Source organism: Salvelinus sp. IW2-2015, linkage group LG27, assembly GCF_002910315.2.
Source record: "Salvelinus sp. IW2-2015 linkage group LG27, ASM291031v2, whole genome shotgun sequence".
NCBI classification, from domain to species: Eukaryota; Metazoa; Chordata; class Actinopteri; order Salmoniformes; family Salmonidae; genus Salvelinus; species Salvelinus sp. IW2-2015.
Window position 1 is genome coordinate 9461712 of NC_036867.1, and position 14986 is coordinate 9476697.

Sequence of the window (14986 nt, forward strand, 5' to 3'; positions counted from 1 at the left end):
GATTTTTGAAATTTTTGCAAATGTGAAATATGTGAACAAACTGAAATCCTTTACTCAGTATTTTGTTGAAGCACCTTTGGCAGAGATCACAGCCTCAAGTCTTCTTGGGTATGACGCTACAAGCTTGGCACACCTGTATTTGGGGAGTTTCTCCCATTCTTCTCTGCAGATCCTCTCAAGCTCTGTCAGGTTGGATGGGGAGCGTCGCTGCACAGCTATTTCCAGGTCTCTCCAGAGATGTCCGATCGGGTTCAAGTCCGGGCTTTGGCTGGGCCACTCAAGGACATTCAGAGACTTGTCCCGAAGCCACTCCTGCGTTGTCTTGGCTGTGTGCTTAGAGTCGTTGTCCTGTTGGAAGGTGAACCTTCGCCCCAGTCTGATGAGGTCCTGAGCGCTCTGGAGTAGGTTTTCATCAAGGATCTCTTGCTTCGTTCATCTTTCCCTCAATCCTGACTAGTCTCCCTGTCCCTGCTGCTCAAAAACATCCCCACAGCATGATGCTGCTACAGTAGGGATGGTGCTAGGTTTCCTCCAGACATGGCGCTTGGCATTTAGGCCAAAGAGTTCAATCTTGGTTTCATCTGACCAGAGAATCTTGTTTCTCATGGTCTGAGAGTCTTTAGGTGCCTTTTGGCAAACTCCAAGCAGGCTGCCATGTGTCTTTTACTGAGGAGTGGCTTCCATCTGGTCACTCTACCATAAAGATCTGATTGGTGGAGTGCTGCTGAGATGGTGGTCCTTCTGGAAGGTTCTCCCATCTCCACAGAGGAACTCTGGAGCTCTGTCAGAGTGACCATCGGGTTCTTGGTCACCTCCCTGACCAAGGCCCTTCTCCCCCGATTGCTCAGTTTGGTGGGGCGGCCAGCTCTAGGAAGAGTCTTGAGGGTTCCAAACTTCTTCCAATTAAGTACTGTGTTCTTGGGGACCTTCAATGCTGCACAAATGTTTTGGTACCCTTCCTCAGATCTGTGCCTCGACACAATCCTGTCTCTGAGCCCTACAGACAATTCCTTCAACCTCATGGCTTGTTTTTTTCTCTGACATGCACTGTCAACTGTGGGACCTTATATAGACAGGTGTGTGCCTTTCCAAATCATGTCCAATCAATTTAATTTACCACAGGTGAGCTCCAATCAAGTTGTAGAAACAATAATTATCAATGAAAACAGAATACACCTGAGCTCAATTTTGAGTCTCATAGCAAAGGGTCTGAATACTTATGTAAAAAAGGTATATGTTTTTTATTTGTAATACATTTCCAAACATGTGTAAACCTGTTTTTGCTTTGTCATTATTGGGTATTGTGTTTAGACTGATGAGGGAAAAAATTATTTTCGTCCATTTTAAAATAGGGCTGTAACATGACAAAATGTGGAAAATGGGAAGGGGTCTAAATACTTTCCGAATGCAATGTGTGTGTGTGTGTATGTGAGTGTATATTTATTTTTTTATTGTTGGACATAGACTAAAAACACCAGAAAATTATCTCAGTGATTTTAATGTAAGAAATCTGTTCCCAATTATTCCCACGCATAAGAGAGAGAAACATGTGATTGCATAGAAATGTAAGCAAGGTTTGAAATTACTATGTTTTAGTCAAACATATCAGTTTGGTCTTCTTTCGGTCAATTTGTCGTCTACAAATGATTTGTAATTATGTGCTGGCAACCAGACCATCCGCTCAAGAAAAAAAAAATGTATTGAATAAATCTGCAGCCAATCAGATACCCTGAAGAGACAATCCTACAGACATTTTACATTCTTTGTTTGAGTAAAGGTTGTCTACAATGGATAGTCATTGGAAAAAAACGAATTAACAGTGAGGACATAGCAACACATGGTCAGCTAGAGACGTTCCAATGATTGAGATGTGAAACGTGTGTTTACCTTTAGGCCTAACAGGCCTCAATTTGCAGTTAAAAATGATCTGAAACCAGTTAATCTAATATTCGTTGCAATTGACTCCTTTTTTCTTTTAAAATCTAAGAAACCAGGGTTCATAGTGGGTGTATTTGGGGGCTTTAGACTAAGGATGCTTATGACCAGTCACCAGAAGGCTACTTCCCTAGCAGCTGGTCACTGGGCAGTGCGCACAGTGATTTGACTCGTATGTGGCTTAGCCAAACACTTTGAAGTGAGTGCCTTTAGCTAATCTCAGACGCAACGGCCGGTCATGCGATGCAAAGCCACATTCTGAATGTCCCTTTAATTAAATAGTCGCTAAAACGTTAGAATCTCATACAAAGCTCAAATACCTTCTATAAAAAGGGCAATGGCTATGACGTTGAAGAGAGCTCACATATTTCTTATCAGCTTAATCAAATCTCAGAGGAGTTCAATATACTTGTCCTTGGGTGAACATGGTGCCATTCAGGTGATTGAGTATGGTGTTTGCAATGCCTAGTCTGACTGGTGCTCTTTAGAATGTGCAGTGGCAAAAGTCCCTATCCCAAGACTGTGGCAGGCATGTTCAGAGAGCTATGTGGATAAACAAGGCTGAGATATTCCACTCATAAAAACACACTGGAATCTCCCCTCTTTCTGTGTCAGTAAAGCAGAGACGGCTTCCAAGAACAAAATGGACTAAAGCTATTAGGTAAATCCATTTGAATGTAATAACCTTTTGACAGCATCCCTTTGATTTAAACAAAACTTTCCAAACACGTTTGCCCAGGGAAGAAGTGGTCAGAAAGTGACTTTTTGGACCTGAATGACAAAACATTCAAGAGTTAAAGGTGATCAAAGTTTATTCATTTGGAATAACCCACCAAACCATGAGACATCCATGTCTTCATTTAAAAGCTTGTCAAAATATTTGATCATTAAAAAAAAAAAAAGTCATTAAAGCGTATAACCTCAGATTGATTTCAGAATCGCATATGTTGTAGCTTAAACCTTATTTCACATCGTCTGAGTTTGTGTTGCGCCTGCCATCAGTTGAGACAACATGCTCGTAAATACAGGGAGGGTGTCATTTCAATCATAGAATGAACCTATCCCTTCAGATGACTGACTGAGCGGTGGTAGGCAGCAGCAGGCTCGTAAGCATTCATTCAAACCGCACATTCCTCCGTTAGCCAGCAGCTTTTCGCAATGCTTGAAGCACAGCGCTGTTTATGACTTCAAGCCTATCAACTCCCGAGATTAGGCTGGCAATACTATAGTGCCTATAAGAACATCCAATAGTCAAAGGTCTATGAAGTACAAGTGGTATAGAGAGAAATAGTCCTATAATAACTACAACCTAAAACTTCTTATCTGGGAATATTGAAGACTCGTGTTAAAAGAAACCACCAGCTTTCATATGTTCTCATGTTCTGAGCAAGGAACTTAAACGTTAGCTTTTTTACATGGCACATATTGCACTTTTACTTTCTTCTCCAACACTGTTTTTGCATTATTTAAACCAAATTGGACATGTTTCATTATTTATTTCAGACTAAATTGATTTTATGTATTATATTAAGTTAAAATAAAAGTGTTCATTGAGTATTGTTGTAATTGTCATTATTACAAATATTTAAAAAAAATAATAATAAAAAAAAAAATTAAAATCGGAAGATTAATCGGTATCGGCTTTTTTTGGTCCTCCAATAAATCGGTATCGGCGTTGAAAGGTCATAATCGGTCGACCTCTAGTGTGAATACTTTCTGAAGGCACTGTATATGGATTTTTTTTTTACGTTTATGCGTTTTTAGATAGATGTTAAAGGTAACAACAAAAAAATGGCCAGAAATGATAAAGTAGTTAGACAACCCTGTTTGGAAACTTTTAAATAATGTGAATCTGAACTGTTTATATTTTCTAGTGATGAAGACATGGATGTCTCATGGTATGGTGGGGTATGCAAAATGGGTCAACTTTGAACATTTCTCTCCCGTGAATGTTTTGTCATTCAGGACCAAAACGTCACTTCTGAGCACTTCTACAATGGGCAAAAATATGTATGGAAGGTTTTGTTCAAATCAAATGGGGGTGCTGTCAAAAGGTGATTGAATACAAATGGATTTACCCTAATTCGGTGGTGAAGTTTGGAGTTTCAAAGCGCCAATGACAAAGTCTTGATGTATTTTTATTGGCGTCGCTGAGTGGAAAGGGTACAGTAGTGTATGCAGGCTATGCTGTAATTATCATGTGTTTCATCAAACTTTACAACATGGAGGGTGATGCATCTAAGTCGCAGCTACAACCGAAGGCAATTTGAAACAGAGCCATTGCCAAGTCATAGGCCTATGCTTAGAGAAATGTAGATACTTAATGAAGTAAAAAATACCAATAGTGTGTTTGTAAAATGCATTCATTAGTACTGTAATTGTTATGATGTGGTCCCAAGACTAGGCCTAGTGAAGACTGCCTGAAAACAGAGGGAGAAAAAGCTCTTGCATGTTTCATTACAGAACCCATCTGCTTATTTTACGATTTAGCAGGCACATCACAAGGTGTGGCCGCCCACATCGCAGTTCAAACACTCAGCAAAGATATGACTTGAGCAGTGGTGGAAAAAGTACCACACTGTCATACTTGAGTAAAAGTAAAGATGGCTTAGAAAATGACTCAAGTAAAAGTGAAATACACACAGTAAAATACTACTTGAGTAAAAGCCTAAACGTATTTGGTTTTAAATATACTTAAGTATCAAAAGTAAAAGAATAAATAATTTCAAATTCCTTATATTGAGAAACCGGACAAACAATTGTATTATTATTTTTCTTTAAGGATAGCCTGGGGCACATTCTAACATCATTTGCAAACAAAGCATATGTCTTTAGTGAGTCTGCCAGATCAAAGGCAGTCAGGATGACCAGGGATAAGTTCGTCAATTGGACCATTTTCCTGTACTACTAAGCATTCAAAATGTAACAAGTACTTTTGGGTGTCAGGGAAAATGTATGGAGTAAAAAGTACATTACTTTCTTTAGGAATGTAGTGAAGTAAAAGTAGTCAAAATTATAAATAGTAAAGTAAAATGCAGATACCCAAAAAAACTCAAGTAGTACTTTAAAGTATTTTTACTTAAGTACTTTACACCACTGGACTTGAGTGACCTTTGCTGTGGAGAAAATGCAAGCCCACTACTATAGCTGCCATGCATACTTCAGCATTCTCAAACCAAACAACAACAAACAATGGAAGCATGATTTGGCAGCTGGGACCCTGTATTCATGGTTGAACATTGGAGTGCACCAATCATTGTTTGGTTCCAACCATGTGCACTGCGACATTGGGGAATCCATTGAAAGGATTTGCATCAACTTACACTTATGTGCACAATTCAAAATACATGTCGCAACTTTTAACTGCTGGACAACATCCCACAACGTTTCATTAAATGTAAATTCAATTAAAGGTGAACTTGTGGTGCAGACAAATGTCTACATAATGACAGCAGGGATGGAGATGTGGCACTACTAAAGGCCAAAACCGTGATATTTGAATATGAATTAATCTAGAAATTGAACATTTTCCTGTATTATATATTCACAAGTATGGAAACAGACAGTCATAGTAAGCAAAAAGGTTATTCAGGCTGACAGACAAACTCACAGACAGACAACTTGACAAGCTGGATGGATAGATGGCCCCCTGTAATTATTAAGCACGTATAGTACCTGCCAAGTTCTTTGCCCGGAATGATGGTGTAGTGGTCAGTGAATAGTTCATTCTTGATAGGAGTTTTGATTTCGGAGAGTAGCCCACATCGGTTCTGGTTTGGTTCGGCTGCCTGACCATAGTGGCAACGCGTACGGCTTCTTGTCTCGCTGGTCCGGGGACTATATTCAGGAATCATCGCGTCGATTCGGTTTTACAGCTTGTTATCTCCTGTCACTTTCAAACAAACCTAACAGCTACCGCAACCAAACTTCCCTAGCTAATAGATGGCTAGTAAACGTTGCCTACAAAGTGACCACAAAAATAGCAGTACTTCGCTGCTTAGGAGTGATAAAATAAGACCGCATGCCTCACGGATATTTCAGATGAGAGAACTGTTACTTTCATGTTCAATTAAATTATGTCGAAGGGCGTAACAATGTATCAATATTTTCAACTCCACTAAATGTTTGTAACCGGGCGATCTGTTCTAACTTCGCTCGCTCATCAGTACGAACAACGGATGAATGAATACAAGTTTACCAGTCAGATACTTTGCTCTCTGTCACCATGGTAACACTCTTGATTGACAAGTAATTAGACCAAATAGAGTGGCGCATGCTACTTTACTACAAGCAGGGGGAAGGCTCTCCACATAAATAAGATCAGCCTACAGTGGGCGCAGTGCCATGAGTCTTATTCAATTAAGTTACATTTGCTTTAAATATCCTAACTAATCGGGAACACTGCACTACCGTTATCTCAATGAGAAAGGGAGAATTCCCAGTAAGATAATAACTAATATAATCAATTGATTGTCACTATACATTCCCCTTGTCGAACCTGTACAGTTTTCATAGTATTTTTTCATAGTAAAATCTGGGCACATTAACCAGTGAGAGTCACTAGAATGATAGAAGAAAATAGAGTATAATAGAATGAATACTTTATTGTTCATCTTGCAATGGAAACAACTGTTATGTTCCCTCCACCCTCCAATACCCTACAGAACACACCCACCACAACACATTAAAAACAATAGATTATATGGTGTCTTTTTGTCTATTTTAACTAAAGGCTTGCACCTGAGTGAGTGGGTTTGCATAGCAGAACATGCCTTTTGTAGAATCTGCAGTGTATATTAGAGTGCAGAGAATCAAATTCTCCCTCTTCTGGTGAAGGACAGTAGTGCAGTAGTGCACATACTATAGTAATAGTGGTACTAGTAGTAAATGTAACCTTTATTTAACTAGGCAACTCAGTTAAGAACAAATTCTTATTTACAATGACGGCTTACCCTGGCCAAACCCGGACGACGCCGGGCCTGGATTCGAACCAGGGACTGTAGTGACACCTCTTGCACTGAGTAGTAGTAGTGCACATAGTAGTAGTAGTGCACTTATGCTGCACTTTGCTGTTTGTTGTTGGTGAGTGGTATGTCGTACCACAGTATGGGTCAGAATACCCATAAAACCTTGCGGTCAAACAATGTTTCCAATAATTTTTCCACCATTCATTTTTCCCATAGGGGATTTTAAACATACTTCAAATAAGGGCTGTGTTTGGTGTAGGCTTACCCTGGCATGACGTTTTGATAACCATGTAAATCTCTCTTGGGCAAGGTGAATTTTATCAATATAGTCCCCTGTATTTACCCCCCAAAATGAAATGCTAATTAGCTGCTAATATCGCTATGACACATAACTACAAATGCCTGTCTCAAACTTCCCGTCACTCATCAGGGCCATGATGAGACGAGATTGCTGAATAGAGGCAAAGGTAAGGATTGCTGGATGAACTAATGTTAGCTAAATTTAGTAATAAATAAATTGGCTAAATTGTTTATTTACTGTACACAATACCTGTTATCTAGTTAGCTAGCTAGCTCATGGTTAGCAACATTAGCCTGGCTATGGCTACATTAGCCGTCTATTTGTCTAGCCATTTAAATGCATGAGAAGTTTATACAAAGTTTAGCTTTCTTTGGCTTTTATAAACCAACAGTTTATCTTTCTAGTTCACTAGCTAGCTAAGATGGTGAAGTTAAGCGTTATTAGTTAGGTTTCTTTGTGTCTGTGGGTGAGGAGCCTACGTAATGGAGCCTAAGTAATGTTAGCCTGATACTTGACTTGTAGCTACCTAGCTAGCTGTATTATTTTGGTCTGGCTTTTTGAGAGGTTTCAGAGATGGACTGATTAGCTCTTATCTCTTGAGTCAAGCAGTGTGGTTACTTTACTGCAGGAAGACATTGATCTGTTTGCTGTTTCCCTTCATTAGTATAGCTAATAGGCAAGGTTATGTAACCGTATTTAGTCTTACTTGCTATGGTGGGTTTTACATTACATTATTTGGTATTCACACATTTGTTTTTGAGGTAAAATTACTGCCATGTTATTGATGCCAAATTAAAAACCTTATTTATACCTTCTCTATTCCATAACCAATGGGTATGCCTGAGTCTTAGGCATTCAGGCCAAAGAGTTCAATCTTGGTTTCCTCAGACCAGACAATCTTGTTTCTCATGGTCTGAGAGTCCTTTAGGTGCCTTTTGGCAAACTCCAAGCGGACTGTCATGTGCCTTTTACTGAGGAGTGGCTTTCGTCTGGCCACTCTACCATAAAGGCCTGATTGGTGGAGTGCTGCTGAGATGGTTGTCCTTCTGGAAGGTTCTCCCATCTCCACAGAGGAACTAGAGCGCTGTCAGAGTGACCATCGGGTTCTTGGCCACCTCCCTGACCAAGGCCCTTCTCCCGGGTGGCCAGCTCTAGGAAGAGTCTTGGTTGTTCCAAACTTCTTCCTTTTAAGAATGATGGAGTGTTCTTGGGAACCTTCAATTGTGCAGAAATATTTTGGTACCCTTCCCCAGATCTGTGCCTTGACACAAAACTGTCTCAGAGCTCTACGGACAATTCCTTCGACCTCATGGCTTGGTTTTTGCTCTGACTTGCACTGTCAACTGTGGGACCTTATATAGCAGGTGTGTGCCTTTCCAAATCATGTCCAGTCAATTGAATTTACGACAGGTGGACTCCAATTAAGTTGTAGAAACATCTCAAGGATGGTCAATGGAAACTAGACGCACCTGAGCTCAATTTCGAGTCTCATAGCAAAGGGTCTGAATACTTATGTAAATAAGGTATTTCTGTTTTTTAATTTGAAATAATTGAAGAAAAAAAACTGTTTTCGCGTTGTCATTATGGGGTATTGTGTTTAGACTGAGGATTTCATTTTTAAAATCCACTTTAGAATAAGACTAACGTAACATAAAGGTGAAAAAAGTCAAGGGTTCTGAATACTTTCCGAATGCACTGTGTATATATAACGCATGCTCCACTCTCAAGTTGAACTTGTTGACTGATACTACGGCGGCGGCTGCTAAGAAGAAGGGAGTAGCTGCAGACCAGAAGACTGCAGCCAAGGCAGCACTGGTCCACACCGGCTCTGTCTGTTGGGTGAGTAGTATTGGTTGGTACTGTGTGTGCCTTAAGGTTCCTATCCATGTGTAGACTATTGTACTGGCCTGTGTGGTACTGTCTTTTATGGTACTGTCTTTGAGATCAAGCATCCCAAGTCTCCAATGGTCCCAACACCGGTTGAAGTGACCACACACACTGAAATGTATCTACAGCTGGGGTAAGATTCTTCCATCATTCACACACAGTAGACAGTGTGAACCACCATGTTGTCAACAAAATGCTGTCCTCAACGATGAAGTTGTATTGTGTATGGCTCAATCTGTGAAAATGCTGTGATCATTCATTGTCTTTAATGTCGTGATTCACAAGACACACGATGACCATGATTTGAATGCTGAGACAGAATGACATCAAGGGACACACACTGAGACTCCGAGTATGACTGGACATGGGCCGGATATTTGTGACAACGACCTAAAAGGGGTGCAGAAGCACACCAGCACCCCATTTTATATTTATTCCATGGCCATCCATCCCTCTAGCTACTTACCCCTTATTTCACACAATGATTTAATAACATTTAGACTCAGTAACAAGTGTTGTGGTGTACTGTTTTTGCTAAGTTTTTTTCACCTGTGTAATGCTGTCCTCCTGTTTATTCTGGGGTTCTGACTGAATGCAGTATTAAATGTGCTGCTCACAATTGACAGCAGCGACATGGACCAACAATTGACAAGGGTGTTGATGTAGCTGTATTTAGGCATGGCTTCCTTGTATTGAGTCTGTATATTTATCATTCTGCTGGAGATGACCTAGTATTTTATATTAAACCTACCTTACACATCCAGTTGTGTTTTACATGTTTTACATTTTGTGTTATTTGTGCTGGTCTAATTTCTAAAATGGAAAAGCAGAAGAATCTGTGCTCTCTCGGATAGTAACAATAGTTCATACTGTGCTCGTCGATGTCCCAGGTTTGTGGCATTGATGAATCAATCATTTAAGAAAGGTATATATAGATTAAATATAGACCTCCACCGGCTGAAGGAGAAGAGGATCTGGTAAAATAAGGCTATGTTGCTAATATCATCTAGGTAGGTAGCTTCTTTGCAAAGAACTAGCCTAGTATTCATGGCACATTGTAAATATCCGACTGCTACTAGGAAAGTATTCTATTTATATATATTTTTTATTTTAGCTATATATTTTAGCTTTTTTATATATTTTTGCCCGTTTTCTGCCCAATTTCGTGGTATCCAAATGGTAGTTACAGTCTTGTCTCATCACTGCAACTCCCGAACGGAATCGGGAGAGGCGAAGGTCGAGAACTGTGCGTCCTCCGAGACACAACCAAGCTGCCCTGCTTCTTGACACAATGCCCACTTAACCCGGAAGCCAACCGCAGCAATGTGTCGGAGGAAACACAGTGCACTGTGGCCCGGCCCGCCACAGGAGTCGCTAGTGCGTGATGGGACAAGGACATCCCTGCCGGCCAAACCCTCCCCTAACCTGGACGACGTTGGGCCAATTGTGCAGTGCCCCATGGGTCTCCCGGTCGTGGCCGGCTGTGACAGAGCCTGGACTCGAACCCAGAATCTCTAGTAGCACAGCTAGCACTGCGATGCAGTGCCTCAGACCACTGTGCCACTCGGGAGGCCCTTAGGAAAGTTTTCTGCACAAGACAAGACCAACTGCACAAATAAGCCAACAAATATTAGTAAAATAAAATATGGAACAGTAAATGAAAATGTTCAATCGATATTTTGTATTGGATCAAGGTAGCTAGCTAGCTGACAGCAAAGGTGTCAGCTAGAGAAAACTTGCAGAAGCTTGCGGGGATTTGTAGTCTTGCATGTCTACTTTGATGCTAATTAGCATTTCCGAATCTGAGAGTAAATAGAGCTGATTATATTGATAAAAGTCCCCTTGTCCGAGAGATTTACATGGTTATCAAAACGTCATGCCAGGGTACGCCTACACGATACACAGACCTTATTTGAAGTGGTTCTTATAATCCCCTATAGGAAAAATTGATGGTGAAAAAACTATTGGAACAATTTCCGTGTTTGACCGCTAGGTTTTAAGGGGGTTTTATGGCTATTATGAAGCATCCACTGTGGGGCTCTATTGATTAGGAGCCTAGTTATCAAGGTCTCAAACATTCCTCTACCTTATCAGGCTCTTTAATCCTGAAGCTACCATGGTAACATTTGTACCACTGGCATTTTGGTTTTAGTGGCTCTGCCAATATCCATCTATTTCACTACATTGAGGTCAAACATATTCAAAGGGACTAGAGACAAAAGATTAATTACAAAGTGATTGTTTATTGACATTCGTGTACAGTGATATGAGTACATGGAGCGAAAGCACAGCCTGAGAATTTAGTGACCTGTCATCAAACCAAATTTGATTATAAACATGTCTTTCAAAATGTCACAATTCTGAAAGACAAAGTCCTACAGGACAAGGAAAGTTAAAAAGGAGAGGACAAAGGACCAATTTCCATAAGAGGGAGCCTTTTATCAAGTCATATCAACAAGGTATAGATGCTAATGCTAATCTATATCACAACCTTTCTGCCAGTTTTTGACTGATGATTGGAAGATCTACTGTTTTACCTTGCTGTTTCCAAGGGGATATAACATGAAAAATAAATAGGCAAATAAAAAGATTGATTTAAAAAATCACAAAAATAAGGTACTCATAAACAAACTGTAGTACAGTTAGATTGAATTATCGATATTGAATTATTGGTGCATTATTTATTTGAAAGCTCTGATCAAGCTCCGATCTTAAATATTTGAATAGTTAATGCACTTAAACAACGTACATAGATCATTTAGAATAATTTAAGGGTAATATTGAATAATTTAAGAGCAATATTAATTTAATAAATATCCTCATATTATAGGATCGATCATACCAAGGGATGCCCAGGATATTCTATGGATAAAATTCTTCATAAAGCCAGTAAAAATAGACTACTGAATTACATATTTTTTAAAAATACAATGCTAGACAATTCAAACAAAATTACTTATTCTCTACATGACACATTTGCATGTCCCAAATGGCTACCCAACCCCTATATAGTGCAGTACTTTTGAGAGGGCCTGGTCAAAAGTAGTTCACTACATAGGGAATAGGGTACAATTTGGTATGCAGACATTCTCTGTGTCTTCGACCATTAAGGATGCAATTCCTACGTCAACAACTTGAATAAACAACCACTTTCACCAGCCAATACCAACATAGAAGATAGATAGATTGGGTTCCCACTAGATGGCCAAACTGCAAAATTGTCTATATCATAAAAATGTATGAAACAAAACATTTTTAAGGTTAGGGTTAGGCATAAGGTTAGCAGTGTGGATAAGGTTAGAGTCACGGTTAGGTTTAAAATCAGATTTTAAGAATAGAACTAGACAGGGCTTCTGACTTTGCAACTTGGCCAGATAGTGACGAAATAGAATGAGGAAGAGAAAGAAGTGGTTACATTTACAGTGCAAAGGGAAGGAAGACAACACCAACATTTCCCCACAAATTCTAAATGAACAAAGCCATTTTGAAATACAATTCAAAATCATGAAAAATATAAAAGGTACTAAATGAAGGCATAAGTAACAAAAAACTGTATGTACACATGGGGAAAAAAACACGTAAAAGTCCTGCTTTTGAAAGCATTTCAATTCCTATGCCATCATTATAAAAACACCTAAACAATACTGGACAATGTTTACCAAACATTCAAATTAGTTTTCCACCTTATGGTCCTAAAGAGAAACCATAGTATTACATCACCCGCTTTGACAAAAAAAATCTAAAAACATTATAGAAAAAAACGACAGTACTTATGAAACAAAACTAACAAGAATCTTCTTTGCTCCCTGAACATTTTTTTTGTAGTAGCCCTGGTTCTTTCCATACAAATATTATACTATAATCATAGTACAACAGCTGTAGCTTCAATCATGGACAATCTACAGTATTTTACAGTATAACTAGGGGCCATTTAGGGCTGGTTTTCCTGAAAGCACAGTCAATTGAGAATCTTCATTGAAATAGCTTTTTAGTCTAGACAGTGGTATTCAAACTTTTTCAGCGGGGACCCCTTTTCTTTCGTTAGAATTTCTGGCGACTCCACCCCACCCTAAATCTAATGACATAAACAAATAACCTTAAATTGATTGCATTTTCATATTTTATCAAAATGATACATTTACTTAATCAAATTTGATTTTTCCAATTATGTTTCTCAAAAAACGTTTACATATTATTGTATGGGACAATATACAATCCTAATTTTCTGGCCACCCTCCCCCAAAAAACACGACTGCAATTCCCTCCGACTTTGAATACCACTGGTATAGGACTATGCCTAATCTGTGTTCTGGAAACTGCCATTTAGTGTACATTCTTTCAATGAAAATGTTAAAAAACAAAGGACGAGACCCCAAGAATAATTGTCAACACTAGACCAGAACAGAAAGGGATGTCCAACATGATGTTACACTCCATCAAAGTTGCACAGTGCCTCACTGAGTACAGAATTTACCTCTATGGTTGAGATCTCTCAGTCAGCGTTTGGGCTTAGATTGCAAAGCCCATGGTCCGAATGACAAGGGTATTATTTATGGTGTGAGCTCAATGACTCTGCAAGGCTGACAAGAGAACTCTCAGAGCTTAGCCTTTCACATTCTAATCTTAGCCTTGTACAAGTTACATCATCACCTGGGTCTCTACAGTTCCTCTCACTGTACTGTACAGGAACTGTGACTTGACTCTAATAAGCCTCCTACTGCAAAAACCATTGCACCACTGCATTGGCGTCTCCAATAGTATGTGTGATTCATTAACACATAGCTGGTGTCACTGAGGCAATAACTCACAGAGGCACAGTACAGTATCTTTCTTGGGCGGGAGATTCAGACAACTGTGTGCAGTAAGTACACACAGGCTGGGCATGGACTCAGAACAGTGAAGGAATTCCTAAAAAGCACCTGTTCATCCACTCTGAGGAAAACAGTGATGTGTGGCTCAGTTGGTAGAGCATGGCGCTTGCAACGCCAGGGTTGTGGGTTCATTCCCCACGGGGGGACCAGGATGAATATGTATGAACTTTCCAATTTGTAAGTCGCTCTGGATAAGAGCGTCWGCTAAATGACTTAAATGTAAATGTAAATGATGATAAAGCAATTGGTGAAACATGCATGAAACATGCTTATTAAATGTAACAATGGAAATAAAAAAATGTTTGGTCTTGTCACAATGGTCGTCGGGAGTCAAGGTGATTTCAGGAAATGCTCTGCGATGATTGATAGGACAAGATTAAGGTCTGGAGAGACTTGCGATTTTTAGGGGGTCACCGCCGATGTCACTTCCTCTGATATCAGAGGTGGCGGGCTGTGGGCGGCGGCCGGTGGAGCAAGCCCCTCCCCTGCATAGTGTCAGCCTCAGTCTTTGGAGCTGGAATAGAGTCTTATGGGGAAGATTAAACTGATGAGACCATGAGGTGGACAAAGTGGGGGGGTCGTAGAACGGGCTGGAGCCAGGGTCTTCACTATTGCATACATGTTGGTTTATGTACAATGTCTCAGATGAGTGATGCAGTGCATGCAAGTTTTAATACGTTTGATCCCTCTTTTTCAAACCCACTCCTCAGGTACGTATTGTAAGAAAACAAGAACAGAGAATACCATTTGTCCAGAGTTAATATTTGTACGTAAAAATAAAATTGTTTGTTAGTAGGGTGCCAAAGGAAGTCAGTCAGTGGTCAGTGCCAGTGGTTAGTCTCACTCCAGGCCAAAGGTACTGGTCTCCTCCACAGCAATCAGCAGTTTCTCATACAGCATGGTGTAGGAGGGGTACGGGGGAAGGTCCAGGCGGTTGAAGCACGTGTGAGCCCTGAAAGAGAGGAGAGGAGCGGTACAGTACAGTATGTCAGGGACAATACTGTATCAGGCACTGTCAGGGAGAG

The 14986-nt window shown here is 40.0% G+C and overlaps 2 protein-coding genes across 2 annotated transcripts in view; both read right to left on the reverse strand.

The window, feature by feature from the left end:
* The window catches only part of LOC111953734 (serine/threonine-protein kinase 17A), a 47574-nt gene extending 41466 nt beyond the window's left edge, over positions 1-6108 (reverse strand). The window contains exon 1 of the mRNA XM_070435638.1: positions 5611-6108. Coding sequence (XP_070291739.1) covers positions 5611-5789 — 179 coding nt within the window. The 5' untranslated portion in view covers positions 5790-6108. The remainder of the gene's footprint in view (positions 1-5610) is intronic.
* A 5205-nt stretch (positions 6109-11313) lies between these two features.
* LOC111953195 (E3 ubiquitin-protein ligase HECW1) overlaps positions 11314-14986 on the reverse strand; it is a 69682-nt gene continuing 66009 nt past the window's right edge. Inside the window, exon 27 of the mRNA XM_023972310.2 lies at positions 11314-14913. Within this exon, the coding sequence (XP_023828078.1) occupies positions 14802-14913 (112 nt within the window). The 3' untranslated portion in view covers positions 11314-14801. The remainder of the gene's footprint in view (positions 14914-14986) is intronic.